Raw genomic sequence first — 15955 nt, 5'->3', positions numbered from 1 at the left:
AGATGCTTTGAGAAAGATCATCACAGCAAGCTATACTAATGCTTATTCTGAAAACAGATAAATTATGGGGTAAAATCAAGCATTTACCTTTCTTATAAAAGATTCTTCTCGTATAGTTAATGTGAAAAAAATTCTTCAATGGAAGAACATATTTGCTGACACATCTGATAAGGGGTTAATATATAAAACATACAAAACTTATAAAACTCAACACCAAAAAACCAAAAAATCCAATTAAAAAAATGACAAAAGACATGAATAGATACTTCTCCAAGGAGGACATACAGATGACCTATTGACATATGAAAAGATGCTCAGTATTACTAATTATCAGAGCAATGCAAATTAAAACCGTAATGAAATATCACCTCACATCTGTCAGAATGGCTATCATCAATAAATCAACAAACAAGTGCTGGTGAGGATGTGGAGACAGGGAAACCCTTTAGTACTGTTGGTGGGAATACAGACTGGTACAGCCACTGGGGAAAACTGTACAGAGTTACCTCAAAAAATTAAAACTGGAACAGCCTTATGACTCAGTGATTTCACTTCTGGGAATTTATCTGAGGAAACCCAAAACACTAATTCAAAAGAATATGAGCACTCCTGTGTTCATTGCAGTGTTATTTACAATAGCCAAGATTGGAAGCAGCCCAGCTGTCCATCCGTACATGAGTGGATAAAACAACTATGGGACATTTACACAATGGAATGCTACTCAGCCATGAGAAAGAAGAAAATTTTATGCTTTGCAACAGCATTGATGGACCTGAAGAACATTATGCTGAGTGAAATAAGCCAGTCAGAGAAAAACAAATACCATGTGATTTCACTCATATGTGGAATCTAGTGAATAAACTGAACTAACAAGTGAAACTGAGACAGACAGATAGAGAATAGGCTGACAGCTCTGGGGATGGGAAGAGTGGGTTAGGGGATGGAGGGACCAAGCAAAAAAGAAAAAGGACTCACAGACATGGACAACAGTGTGGTGATTGCAGGGGCTGGGGGAGATAGGTAGTGGTGGAAGAGTGTTTAAGGGGGATAAACACTAATGGAAAAAAAGTACGATAAAAATTAAAAAATAATTTGTTCAGCTAATAAACACATAAGTGATGATAGGCTTAAATGCTCTCACTTTGAACCAGTAACCAAAAAAATGGCTGTAGGCAATGTTAAACAATAACTTCTAAAGCCATTGTGCAAACGGCTGATGGGAAACTTTATAATGGATGGACCAGGTTGGCAACACCAGAACTGCTGAGGAATCTTAAACATCTCAAAAGAACAAAAACCAGCCACCAGTGCCCCTGGCATGGCCAGTAGGAAGCATACAGTACTGCCCGGGGTAGCACTTATTCAATGTTCTTGCAAAAAATATCTGAATCTAATGAGGCTCCTAGGCCCAACCTATCTGTTTAAGGAAATACAGAATCACATGAAATGACACCATGGTGATATAATCTGCAAAATCCAGAATGTGAACAATTCTACAAAACAAAGGATCTGGTTTCCTCAATAAACAAATGGCAAGGAAAAGCCCTGGATTAGAAGATAAAGTGAGGTTGTAGCCAGGCATGTGAGAACCAGCAAGCAGTGAGAGCCAATGGCAAGAAAGAAAACAAAACTGATAAAGAGCCATTCCAGCCATTGAAAAGGCATTTCAAGGGGCAGGCGTTTAGTGCCAGGGCAAACCTGCATCACAAACCCAGCTCTGCCCCAAACCAGCCCTATGCTTGCCCCGGGGACCTGTGTCTGTGGAAATGTGACGCTGTCGTTAAGAAAATGTGAATAACTATCTACAAATATGTTAGAAATATATAACAATCCATATTTTGCTAAGACTTCTATGAAAAATAAGAGCTTTGGGAGTTTGAATTGATAAGTTTTAACTATATAAAAAAAGAAGAAACTGAAATCCTGTGGACTGTTTGTTGGTGAGAATGTAACACAGCACCACCATTGTAAGAAACAGTATGGAAATTTCTCAAAAAATTAAAAACAGAAGTGTCATATGATCTCAAAATTAACTTCAAAGGAATTGAGAGCAGGGTCTTAGATGGATGGACAAGTTGGCAGGGCCCGAAGTGCTGATGAATCTGGAACATCACAAACGGAACGAGAACCAGCCACTACATGTGCGCGTTCATAGAAACCTTATTCACATTAGCTAAACATGGAAGCAGCCCACGTGTTTGCCAATGGATAGATGAACTAGTAAGCTGTGGGACATGCATAAAATAGGATATTATCCTTTGAAGAGGAAGAAAATTCTGATGTGTGCTACAACATGGTTAAACCTTGAGGACATTAGGCTAAATGAAATAAGCCAGTTACAAAAGACAAATATTCTGTGATTCCATTCCATGAGGTACATAGAGTGGTCAAAATCATAGAGACAGAAAGCGGAATGGTGGTTGCCGGGGCGGGGAGACGTTATTGTTAAGTGGATATGGAGTTCCAGTGTCACAGGACGAAGAGTAATGGAGACCAATGGTGGTGATGGTTGCATAGCGATGCGAGTATACACCATGCCACTAATTGTACACTTAAAATGGCTAAGATGACAAATTCTATGTTATATGTATTTTACCACAATAAAAAAATAGGAAAAATCGTGTCAAAAAATATTCACATATCTAGGAAGATTCTTTTCCAAATAACCAAGGCTTCACAGTAGACACTCCAGCAATAACATAACCAAAAAGAATTGGAGTCTCACCTTGGCAGTTTTACTAGACTAATCACTTCCAAAAGCAGGTACATTTCCAGGTGAAGGAATTTCTCCTTCATGAACTCTTAGAATAAAGGAAATTTAGCAATATTTTGCACATAAAATGAATGTGAAGTGTTTGTGCCAATGTTGATGATAGATACCTTCCATTCTCCAAAGGAGGTGTTTTGAAACTCTCTTATGAACTTAAAACTGGAATCTACATTTAAAGGAATACAGAAGATATTGAAAATATTTTCATCTTTAAAAAAAATGTTTGTGTGCAGTGAAACTAGCTGTAGTATCACCAAAAGTTGAGCTTGAAATAATGTCATTAAGATTGTAAACAAAAACATTCTCATACTGGCTCTGAAATTCGTATAATATTTGGAGCGCCACAGCAGCCCGGGGGGGCCTGGCTGCCTGATCAGTGTGCTGTGCCAACGAAGTGGGAGACTGGTTCTGTGCCTGCTTTCTGACAGCCAGGGAGAAGTGTGACTCTGTGTGTGTGTGTGTGTGTGTGTGTGTGTGTGTGTGTGAGAGAGAGAGAGAGAGAGAGAGAGAGTCAGAGAGAGTCAGAGAGAGTCAGAGATTTTCTGAGTTCCTGAAATGGAAAAATGTTTAAAGAGAGAGAAATGAGATTTGGCCCCATCACTTGTGCGAACTGACACACTTAACCACTGAAAAGCCATCACAGACAATATGTCGAATCACAGGCTTTCCCCAAGTAAAAATAAGACAAAATATGTAAAATGACAGATAATAGTGAAAGTATTTTAGTAAGTTGGGGAGGCAGCATAGTGTTGTTCTGCATGGGTTCAAATCCCAATTCCACCTCAGTGAGACCTTGAACAAGCTAATAATCATACCTAATTCATAGAGTTTTCATGAAGATTATATGAGACAATATAGGTAAAGCCCAGAGTGGATAATTCTGTATATACTCAGTAATTATGGCTATTTCTATTGTTTCCAAGGGTGATATCACCTGTGGCACTTTTCTATTTTATTTTCTATGCGGTCCATGTCTAGAAAATAAAAAAATCTATCTCCCAAATCTATCATTTCTAGCTCAGACCTCTCGAGATCTAGACCATTTTTTTTTTTAAGGAAAAGACTCTGAGATATAGTGAGAATGAAGCTGCAATAATCTGCTACAGAGTTAAGCTTCTGCAGAGGAGATGGATCCAAAACTTTGGGGATTTCTTCAAAATATACAAACGGAAGCAGCCCCAGTGAACACTGTCTGACCAAAGCAAAAGTGGGGGCTTGCCACCTATAAGGAAGACGACACATACTTAGGCATTAAATATCTTTAGAACCTGTTCCTTTTGATATCATTTAGGGGATAGGGCAAACAGTGATTTTGTTTTGAACTAGGGTTTTTTCAACTATTAATAAATGTCCTCTGGGCACTGGGAGTACCCTGGAGAGTTGTATTCCCTGTCCTCATCGAACCAAGGAAGTTTAGGAAAGAAGTCAATTATGGTAAAGCATGATCAAGGACCATGGGACAGAGGAAATCCGGTGTTCTCCGGGAGTGCTCCTAAGCCTGCCTAAAGGCTGGGAGGAAAGAGCAAGCCTGCCCCTGGTGAGGCATAAAATCTTTGGAGGCGGCTGCAGCATAGACTGTAAGGCAGAAAAAGAGAGGGGAAGTTGAGAAATGAGCAGAGAACCTGGCGAGCACCCGAAATAAAGAGGCTGGACTTTCACTATTGGCACCTGAGGGTAGTCATTGGTTTAAACAGAGGTATGCCATAACTGTTTTCTCACACTTGAAGGGTTATGCTCCCTGCAGGATAGAGAAGGGAGGCAGGGTACAAATTAAGGGGGCACTGGGAAGGGATTGCTGCTGGGATAGGACCAGAGGTTAGACTGTATGTGATAGAAGTCCTAAGACTTGCAGATTGATTTTCATGGGGTGAGAGTGAGAAAGAGTGGGGAAAGGGCAGCTCCTAGATTCTGCCTTGGGAGATGGAGGTGAGATGCCGCTCATTGAGGTACGGGCACTGGGCAGAGAAGAGCTGGAGAGAAGGGACACAAAAGCCAGTTGGCCAGTTATGTCCTTTGTGCCTGAAGCACTTGCCAAAAATTCAAGTAGAAATGCTTAGAAGGCAGGTATACATTTGGGCCTTGATATTTGCTGAGCCTGACTGTGTACTTAGGACATGCCCACTGCAGGGCCCTGAGCTTGGAGGGGACAGTAGGCAGACAGACATGGCCCAGAGGAGGGACCAGAGTGAGTGCTCTCAGGAACCTGGTCGGAATCTTCAGGAGACCAGCCTGACGGTGAAACTGTGGCCGCACCATGGAGACAGGCTGAGCAGTAGATTGCAAGGAGCTCTTTGCTAACCAGCCAAACTGCATCGACAAGCCCAGGGGTTGTTTAAACCAACAAATGAGACTTCCTGGTGAAGCCTGTGATTTCACCTTTGGAAGCCCTATCCTTGCCTTAGACAATGGCCTTCGCCTGCCTGCTGTCTTTTGTATATTCTGAACAAATCCCAATGTTTTTAATCACTTTTCTCTGCAGCTTGACTCTGCAGTGGATCTTTGCAGCTAAACTTTCCCCATGCCTCAGTCTTTTTTTTTAAATGGCCTAAATATTAAGAAAGAGGCCTGAGCTAGAAATATATTGGGAGTCAAGTGGGCTGCAGCACAGGAAGTAAAATAGGAAAATGCCCCAGGTGGTATTACCCTTACAGATTAACAATGTATCTAACCATCTAAGTGGTTCTGAGAAATCACTGAAGAAAAAAAATTTTGTTTAACTTTATTTAACCCAGCCTGTCTAAATCATTTGACCCTGAAATGTTTTTTCCCCAAATAATCACTTTAAATCCCACAGAGCTAGTGTTGTGTAGAAAGCTCTGATAAATGGTAGTGTAGGCATGTTGCACAAAATTTACTGATATTCTTATGTGTATAAATACTTACATTTTATAACAAAAATAATATCAATGATATTTCTGTTAACTCCTTGTCTCACTACTACTCACTACTAAATGACTTGTAAACCAAATTACTACTACTGACTTCCCCAGCAGAGGAGCTGCAGTTGTAAGCCTGTTATTGGGAGGAACCAGCCTCCTTTAGAGAAGTATGTTTGTAAATGCGAAGGACAGCAGGCACTCTGAGGACCTGATGAAAGTTGTATATCATATCCCTAGGGACACAACTGCTTATTTTAATCTACCACACACAATCAAGAGATTCACAGACACTAAATCTCAGGTGATGAATTCCTGCTCGAAAGGCACAGGAAACAATTCAAACCTGTTTCATGATGTCCAAAGCACTAGTGCTCTTGAAATCAAAAGTCCCATGCGTCTGGAGCCCGTGTGAATTACACCTGTTGGTCAACAGCAGGAGACAGTAGCTCCACGGCCAACTGCCTTCTAGAGTCCAGGTTTGCCTGCAGCTCTGCAGCCGGCATGGGCTTCCCAGCCAAATTCTATTGTTTTATTTACCACATTGTTTGAAACTGTTCTGTAATGAATCATTGTAGATTTTCTTTTGAAATTCATGCTTTCAATTATCCTATTTGAACTCCTTATCAAGTAATAGTGAAGGACTTTGAGGACCTAAAGTGTTGATAGGAGAAAGAACACTAAACTGACAGATTGATCACCAGGAATTTTTCCCAGCTCCAACATTAACAAGCTGCACAGTCCTGGAAAAGTCACTCTATTTCTGCAGGCTTCAGATTTCTCAGTTATGGAATGAGTACAATACTTGCTGACCTTTGTGTTTCACAGTGTTACTGTGACAAACCAACACGATAATGGCCATAAAAAAACGTTGGAAACTATGAGGTTACATGTAAATGTGAGAGAGGGTGATGAGGATGAGGCTGGACACATCTACAACTCTCATGAATAAGACTCATAGTTACTTATTCAGTAAGAGTAGTTGTTGGTTCTCATTTTGTTATGAGTCATCACCACTTGGGCAATGCATTTGAAGACAGCTTGAGTCAAAATCTCCCCTGGAAGGTATCTGGCATAAGGTCACCATCTATTTTATAGTGTTGCCACTAGGTTGTTGCTATTTAGTGTTGTGCTATGATCCACAGTTGAATTATTTCCCACAACTCTTGCTTTCTAAATTCAAGTAAATCAATTTTTTAAAAATATCTTATTTGAATAAGTGCTTTATCATTTGGAATTTATTTTACTCATGACACTTCCTCATTACTTGCATTAAAAGCATAGTCATTATCAGATAAGAAACATTCACACTGCTAGTTACCTTCCTGAGTATATAAAAAGTAATAATGTCAGTTTCCCCTAGATTCTAGCCTTCCTTCAGAAGTTGCATGCCTGTCTTCCTGTTCAGTCTCCACAGCTCTCTCAGGAGCTATGTCTGAGATAGGTATGAACACATTTATGTACAAATTGTGTCAGGGACTCAGAGTCCATTTCCCACATTATTACCAAACTGCAGTGGCATCCAACAGTTAGGAAGAACAGAAAGCAAACATTTCCATCTCTGCTTCAAAACCTCACATGACTACTTGGGGATAAAATTGAATGTATTTGAAAACCTTAAAATAAAACTTTTACACAAAGCAAAGTTTAGTGTAACATAATTTTTGTGGTATATAAGCCATATCGAGGAGCCTACCTTAAAAAAAGTATATGCTAAAGAATTCAAATGGAGAAGACTACATTTAAAAATAGAAATTTGGGACTGTGACTAGATTCAGTTAATCCATTCATTTTACTTATATTATCTACAATAATTTACAAATAAATGCATAACCACTGAACATAGGGGTGTTAAAAAATTAAATAACAAACATGGTCCCTTTCTACATGGCATTTATAATTGAGTGGAAGGAAAATAAAAAAGAAAACAAAATAATACGTAATTATACCTTGTAAGGAATTCAATGAAGGGTATAGCGAAAGAAAAATGGAAGTTGAGGGGCCCTCTTTGATTGGATGTCCAGAGAAGGCCTATCTGAGGACATGACAAGCTCAGAGCTGAAGAGATGTGTAGGCAGAGAGAAGAGTGGCTGCAGGAGTGTAAAGGCAAGAAGAGCCGGGCATTCCGAGGAGCTCTGGAAAGACCCCTGTTGGAGTCCAGCCAGCGGAGGAGGGAGAGACAGTGCTAGATCAGGGTGCTCAAACATTGTTAGGCCTGGCAAAACATTACATTTCAATCTAAATGCAAAGGAAAGCTGTTGAAAGATTTTAAGCAGAAAAGCTAGTGGATCCAATTAACTATTTAAAGGCAAGAGAGGAAAAGAGAAACATTAGCTTATGAGTGGCTACTACAGTAGGCCAGAAATGCTGGCTGTCTGGACTGCGATGGTAGCAGTGGAGGAGGAGAGAAGTGGTAGAAAGGACTGGGAGGTAGATGGGACACTGGGGATGAGGCAGTGGGAGAATCAAGGATAACCCCACAGTGTCTGGCTTGAGCAAGTGGACAGGGGGCATCTAAGTACCAGATCCTGTTCAAGATGAAAGATGACTCACCAGCCGCCCAAGCATCATGCTCTGCCTTGGGCTGTACGAATGGGTGCACTACTTTAATGTCACCAGGTGGTGCAAATGATGAGTTGAGGTTGATTCGAACCATATTCTTCCCTGTGTGTTTGTTAGCTATCCAAATTGTCTTCTTTCTCCATGTAGAATAGAAGATATGGTCACCAAAAAGGGACATTGCAAACAAATTGTGCCTAAAAAACAAGAGGAAAAAAACCCCTAAAATATGGCAGAATATTTCTTCCTGGACTTATTAGAGTTTCACTTCATTTCAGTTTATTAGCTGAATTTAATTACCTATGTTTTCAATTTTTTAGGTTTAGAAACAAGTACTAAGTTTAACATTTTATTTATATAGTCAAAATCTGAAGTAATAGGATATTATTTCTAGCTCCAGATTCATTGTCTCATTCTTTTGCTATTCAGCACATAAGTGTGATAGAAATAAAATAGAGAAGAAAATAGGAACAGAACAAGACTTGTGGTTTTGTCCATTTCACAGGACTAATTTCTGCCTCTTGCCAAAAGCTGGAGAATTGGTTACTGGCAAGGTAACAAATCAAACATGTATGACCTCACACATGCATGACATCATAATTCCAGAAAGATTAACTATAACCAGCATGTGAAAACTTAGTATATGCCAAATACTCTGTTAATTATTTTTGTTTATTTACTAAATTTCACAATAACCCCAAGAAATAGGTACTATTATTATGCCCATATTAAAGGAAACTGCAGATAAGAGAAGTCATGTATCCTGCCCAAAGTGACTTTTGTAATAAATGGTAAGTCTGGGGCTTGAACTCTAGACTCCAAAATCTGTACTAAACGGCTATATTGGTTTAACTAGCAAAAGTGCAATTAACCTATCATACAAACTTCAAATGGCAATGGTTTTATTTTACAGCAAAAACAAAACTTACTGTGTAAGATGTTTGCTGAAATGGACAGAACCTCCATCATAATCACAGGAACAAATACGAGAATTGCTTCCCTCTCTGTTGTGCTGAATCCAAAAGAGCCGTTTATCAAGCACGTCCAGCGACATGGCTGTTATTTTCTCTGACGTCTCCAACAGCATCTTCACTTCAGTACCATTGAGATCTGCTCTGTGAAGGCTGCCGGCCACCTCTGAAGACCAAAATATAAACCTGTGGGCGAACCCAGTAATTAGACACACAACTGAATGTAAGGTCACTTGAATTGCCAACTCTCTGTGTTTTAGCAGTCCCCAGATGTCTGCACAGGACAAGTTTGACTAGTTTGAATGAAAAATCAATTCAACAAATGTTTATTGCCCTATTATAGATTTTCCATGTGATTTCAAGTGAGAGGAGAATTTTGCTTCTACAGCAGGAAGCCATGGCAGTCAGGGGTGCTATTTGTAGAGGGAGCCTGCCGTGGTTCAAATCCAGGCAAACACCATTTCCAATTACCTATTGTAAATGGTGTTTTTGTACTATAAATGAGGGCCTTGGTCTCAATGAGAAGGTCCCTTTAAGTCAAATGTTGTGATTCTATGAATTTTCATCTGAAAACAGCAGAATTTACCTTTCTACTGGATCAACCGCTACATTTGCAGGATATTTTAAGGTGCTTAAAAGAACACGGGAATTGTTTCCTTTCATATCTGTTACTGTAATGATTCCTTCCTGTTGATTTGACCAAATAAGTTCTTCATTTATCCAATTTATTGCCATTCCTGAAACATTTTTCTCTATATTGCATACTTTCTGTAAAAATCAAATTTCAAAATTGTTATTAACATTTCCCCATTCACAACAAAATTATTTCTATAAAAGCCTATTCTTTTAAGCACTTGTCATTCTTGCACATTCCCAAAACTAATTTAATGGTAAGACAATCACAGCCACAGTGCTGTGATTATTTGTTTGGATGCAGCAGTGTGGACCCTCCCATGTGAAGACTTCTGGGCATGGAACTAATAGTGTGGCTTTGAAATGGAAAATTATTCTGTACTTACTAAAATTAGGAAACCAATCATAACGCACTAATAATTTCAACTATAGTAACAGTGGAATTTCGATGCTACCTTAAAGATTGTTTATTCAGTTCCACTTGCTAATGGAATTTTCCAGATTCTCACCCGAATCCAATTCCAAGCTTTACCAAATTCTGGCAAGGTTCCCTTGGAGCCTGTGTGCAGAGCTCTGACGTAGATGAATTTCTCATTAGGGCCCCACTTTTCTTCTGTCCCCTCTTTTTCCATCAGGCCCCTCCCTTTCTACAATCCCTAGTGCCCTTGCACATGACCCTATGACCCAAAGAGCAAGGTTTCTCTTTATTTCTCTTGGGCAGTCTTTCTCGCTTTTTCATTTGAAAGCCATCCAACAAAAACCTCTGTTATCTCCTAATTCCATGGTATACAGGTAAACCAGTCTATTTTGGGGGAGGAGGGTAGGAGGTGGGGCAAAGCCTCATCAGTTGCAGGTGTCCACAATGTAAATATTCCCACCACTGCTGATTTCCAGCTACTGACCTGACCACACTGAATGTGTCTGGGTAGAGATCTGACATTCTTATGAGCCTATACTATGCCTACATCTCAAACAGAGCAATCTGGTCAGTCCATTTAACCAATTGCTAATATATTAATATATAGTTCACCTAAGTAAATTGTTTACATTTTAATGGTTGTCCTTTATAAACAAGGTTTTAACCCAAAGGTGGGAATATCACAGTGGATTTTAGGCATTGGGCCAATCCCTTCCCAATGGCTTGACATAAATTCACAACTATTTAAATTCTTTTCCTATTCTGTGATAGGAAACACTCCACATTCTTAGACTTAAGATTTTGAAACAATTCTACAGATGGCTGGAAAATAATGAGCAGCCATGCTTGTTGAAAGTGAGATTAGCAAGTATTAAAGATGTGATAAAACAGATTAGCACCTAATTGAAGCTTTTAGGGATAATTGAAAAGAGAAGGTTTAGTTTTTAAAAAACCCACAAAAACAGTGGGCACTTTGTGCTGGGAACAAATGCTTAAGGTTTCTCAAATCACACGCTCTTTGTAATCTATCCCCCAGGAATAGAAAGAACATTCCTCCTGGGACTTATTTAAGTGTTCTACCAGTTCAAAAGAAAGATTAAAGATCTTTTATATGTACTTGAAGCAAAATACTTTATATCTATCTGCTTTATTTTTTCCAGAGTGCAAACACCTTGAGAATACAAAGAAAAAAGTTTTCTTCCTAAATATCAGGCGCCCAAACTCCAACAGACACCCTAGATAGGTAAAGCAGGCTTTCTCTGCCTCGGCATGGTTGGCACTGGGAGCTGGATAATTCTTTGTCGTGGGGACTGTCCTGCATACGGTGGGGTATGCAGCATCATCCCTGGCCTCTGCCCACTAGATGCCGTAGCACATCTCCCTCCCCCCCGTCCAGCTGTGACAGCCAGACATGTTGCCAGACATTGCCAAATAGCCCCCAAGGGGCAAAATGTTTCCCAACCGATAACCATGGGAATAAAAAATAGTCATGTAATTAATCTGCTTTAACCATAAAATGGTGATCCGACTTAATAAACTGACATATTTCCAAAATTACATTGACATCCCCACTTTCTAGTTTTGGTAACTTCTGAATAACATTAGCATATTCATGGGCTTAATAACAAGTTACAGATGCAGATTAAATAAATACCTACAAATGCTATACACACATTCAAATTATAATGTAATTTTTATTTATCTATATGTCATTAACTATACCATGTTTGTCGGTTTATACAAAAGTCCTTCAAATACTGTGGGAATTGGTACTTTACCTCTTGCCTTGTCCCATTCAGAAAAACTCTTTGCAAAAGTTGTTTTTCTAGATCTACCCAATAGAGTCTTTCTTTGTTGTAATGAAAATCCATGATCACTGAAACGCCAGCATCTGTCACCAATTTGTCATGATTGGTTCCTTCCAGGTCAATTCTGAAGATACTATTTCCATGAGAAAAAATTAAGAAGGGTGCAGGACCTGAGTGGGAAGAAAGAAACTAAACTGTGTATTTTTAATGATATTTTATTTGATTCAGACAAAATACTTCCCCATGACAACTAACACAAGTATTATTAATTTTTAATTCTTGGTTTTATATTTTAAATAAAGACTACCATACGGAGAATAAAGAGTTTCTATACATGTTCACAATTAACTTTGTAAATTATCTTCTCCACAAATTGATTGTAAAAAAATGAACATTGCCAAATTATGAAAAAAGAACTATATGAAGAGAAAAACACTTTCTTCTCTTGTCTATAAAATGGTGTTTTATGTTTAAAAAGAAACCTACAGTATTCTACTGTGGAAATGGTCTATATGAATGTACGTTTTCATTACTTAGGTTAGAAATATCACAGATATTATCGTTTTTGAAATGCGCTCCCCCCTTGACTATCACTCGGGAACAGAGCCTTCAGGACAATGACGGGGAAGAGGACGGTGAAAACTAGCGGTCTTCAGTGGGAGCGGAAAGACTGAAGTGCTGCCCTGGGAAAGCTCTGAGCTATTGTGTCCCTGTTAGCACTGCCATAAAACACAGGGTGCTCAGTTAAATTTGCATTGTGTATACATTGCATGGGACATATTTATACTAAAAAACTATTCACTTTACCTGAAATTCAAATTTAACTAAGTGCCCTGTATTTTTATTTGCTAGATCTGAGTGGAGCACCTCATTTGATCCTTGATTCCTGCAGGGCCTTGTCATGCTCCCTAACCTGATGCCTGGGGTCCTGTCCTATTTCAGGTGGTAGCCACGTGCCCACTCTGACTCCCAAGTACTTAACACCTGTATGAGAACCTGACACCTCTCTTTGGAAACTTCAGCATAAATTACTGGCTGACTCCACAGAAAGCTTGCCTTTGCTACTCCAGGAGGCTGCCAGGGAACTGTCCTACCCCCTATAGCCAGGTTAGTTTCCTTGGTCTCTTCTGTCTGAGGGTGAGGAGATTCCTGCCACTCTGCCTTCAGACAGTTATGGAATCACTAGGATGAGCGGGGGACTGGGGACAATTCTAACATATTCTTGCTTCCCTGCCAGGCATACTCCATTCTGTTTTCACATTAGACTTTAGTAAATTTATATAACATAATACATGTATTTACTATTCTAAGTATTAAACAAGATGATGGATTAACAACATTTTACTAAGGGATTGTGTCCTACAGTAAGAAAATATTAACTCCATTTTAGAGGACATGTCAGAATAGAGACACAAGAAGAAGAAAGAAATGGAAAATTATTAGAGTTTGAAATAGGTGCTGGCATAAATGTCTAAGAGAATTAGCTCAAATCACTCTTGACGTATCTTTCCCCTAACACAAACACCCTGCACGGATGTGTGGGAGAGCCTGTTCCACACTGCCACCCCAGTTGTGGAATCAGAGGAATCACAGAGGAAATGGAAGGCATTGCACTGAGAGCCAGCAGGCTGGTTTCCAGCCCTGGCCCCATTAGCTCCTCTGGGCATCTCACAAGACCCCCTGCCTACATCATGGGATTACTGGGGAAACAAATAAAATTACAGGTGTGAAAATGTATCATTAATTGTGGAGCACTATGCAAATGTGATTCGTTATTGCTTATTCCCACAGCCAAGTTCTCACTACTTAGGTTTGTGCCATGGTTGAGGTTTGAACCCATGGACTAGAATGTCAGCATAGCTCCTCTCTCCCATAGCAATGTGTCATGGAGAAAGGAAAGGCAGCAAGAAAGGCACCCTTGACCAAGACCTAATTTGTAGGCCACAGATTGCTGTGGAGTCCTCTCTCTGAAATGTGTTTCAGGCATTCTCTGTAAACTAAATAAATGTTCCCAACATATATTAATAATTTCCTAATACGTTGGTACATTGTTGAGAGCAAGAAAATATTTCATGCATTTAAAACTATAAATGAGAAATTTCTGGGTTAAAAAGAAAAAAGAGAAAGGGCCCTGGCTGGTGTAGCTCAGTGGATTGAGTGCCGGCTGTGAATCAAAGGGTCACCAGTTCCACTCCCAGTCAGGGTTCATGCCTGGGTTGCAAACCAGGTCCCCCCAAGTGGGGGACACATGAGAGGCAACCACACATTAATATTTCTCTCCCTCTCTTTCTCTTTCCTATCCTCTCTCTCTAAAAATAAATAAGATCTTTTAGAAAATAAAAAATAAAATAAAATTTTAAAAAGAGAGAGGAAACATCTGAACATTTAGTCAGAACATAGTGTAATGCTTTGTATATAATAGGCACTCAAATTTTTTAAATAAACATATTAACTAATGAAGAAATAATTGTAATTTGTCTATTTGCCTGGGCTTTTACCAATAGGAACAAAGCCAAAAACACCAGCAGATCTAGCAAATTCATAAAAGTTCAGAGTTTATCCTATGGTAGTTATTTTACCACCACCACCAACAACAACGACAGAGTTTCATCTACTGGCCTCACTTATCTCCACTATAACCCCAGGAGCTGAAAAGGCCAGATTTGACCGCCAGTAAGTAAAACAGAGAAGAGAAATATGAAGAATACTTAGAGCCATAAAACACAAACCATAGCATTAACTTCAGTAACTTCTCAAAAAAACAAATGAACATTTATAAAACATTAACAAATACGAATTAACAAGTTTTATCCTCAGATTTTTCCTATTCACTGTGAATCACAGCCTCCAGGCTTTATCATAGCCTCTTAGGATGGCCCTGGTATCACCTGGTTCAGTCTTTCCCCAGACTGTCTCCTCAGAGGAGCCCCACAGGGCACCGGGAGTGTGTCTTTCCCTGGTCCCTTCCCCTGAGAGTCCACTTCAGTGTGTCTGGGCTGAGGGCTAAGAATCTATTCTTATGAATAGACACACCAGGCGATTCTCACACGTTGGTGAATTTGGAAATCATCATTGACCTAGTTTGGATGAGAAAATTTAATAATGTTTCCCAAAGTCCCACTGCTAGTTAGTGGTACAGTTGAAATTGGATGTTGGGAACCACCCTGCTTGGTATCAGAAGCTGTAACCCCCGCCTAGGCTAAGGCTGAGGGAGTGGCCTTGGACCGTAAACCAGCAGGGAGACAAAAGCTTATCTCCCTGGCAGGAACGCTGCTTCTGCTGCTTCATTCATAACTGAACCCCAATGCTTGGTCGGTTAGCCAAAGACAGGTAAGATTCCCCAAGGGGGGAACAATCTAAGACAGGCACGATCACATGGGAGGCCCCCAAGAAAGGACTTTGGGGGCTACAGCAAAAGGGGGTGATGGACCCTTGCTCCTTGGCTGTGATATAGCCTGAGTCCTCTGTGTCTGGGAGAAAATCTCCTTATCCCTTGGCTGCCTTAATTTCCTTGCTCCACTTAAGCCTGAAACAATGGCAGGGTGGTGCAGCTCTGTGCTGAAAAGGGCGGATTCCCTGGGTGATCAGGCCTAATAAAGAATATGTAAATTCCTGTGAAACCTGCTTTGTTTAGAATGCTCTCAGGTGAATGATAAAGGTCCAAGGAAGAAGTAAGTTTGTTTTTTAAAGTTTTATAGCTCTTTGACCCTGACTCAAAACGGGCCCTCAGACTTCCTTGCTATCTATTGTTTGATCCTTACTTCCTAGCAATAAGTAATGAGCTTTTACCTGAATTCTTATTCAAACGAAACCAATAAAAAGCCTCTCTTGAGGGGGAACAAGGCGCTCTCCCCACCAGAGAGAGTGGCCATTCTGCTCCTACTCCCCCACAGGACCTGGTTGCCTCTGTGTATGTTTTT

At 39.9% G+C, this 15955-nt stretch overlaps 1 protein-coding gene across 2 annotated transcripts in view; it reads right to left on the bottom strand.

Moving 5' to 3' along the window:
• The window catches only part of EGF (epidermal growth factor), a 90023-nt gene that overhangs the window by 54644 nt on the left and 19424 nt on the right, over positions 1–15955 (bottom strand). For both annotated transcript variants that reach the window (XM_045820289.1, XM_045820290.1), the window contains exons 2-5: positions 12006–12205; positions 9763–9944; positions 9135–9362; positions 8200–8402 (exon numbers count right to left, since the gene is read on the bottom strand). In XM_045820289.1, coding sequence (XP_045676245.1) covers positions 8200–8402; positions 9135–9362; positions 9763–9944; positions 12006–12205 — 813 coding nt within the window. The remainder of the gene's footprint in view (positions 1–8199; positions 8403–9134; positions 9363–9762; positions 9945–12005; positions 12206–15955) is intronic.

This window comes from Phyllostomus hastatus, unplaced genomic scaffold (genome assembly GCF_019186645.2).
Source record: "Phyllostomus hastatus isolate PE091 unplaced genomic scaffold, TTU_PhHast_1.1 phas_scaffold_39, whole genome shotgun sequence".
In the NCBI taxonomy this organism is placed as follows: Eukaryota; Metazoa; Chordata; class Mammalia; order Chiroptera; family Phyllostomidae; genus Phyllostomus; species Phyllostomus hastatus.
This window is presented reverse-complemented; position numbering and strand designations above follow the sequence as displayed.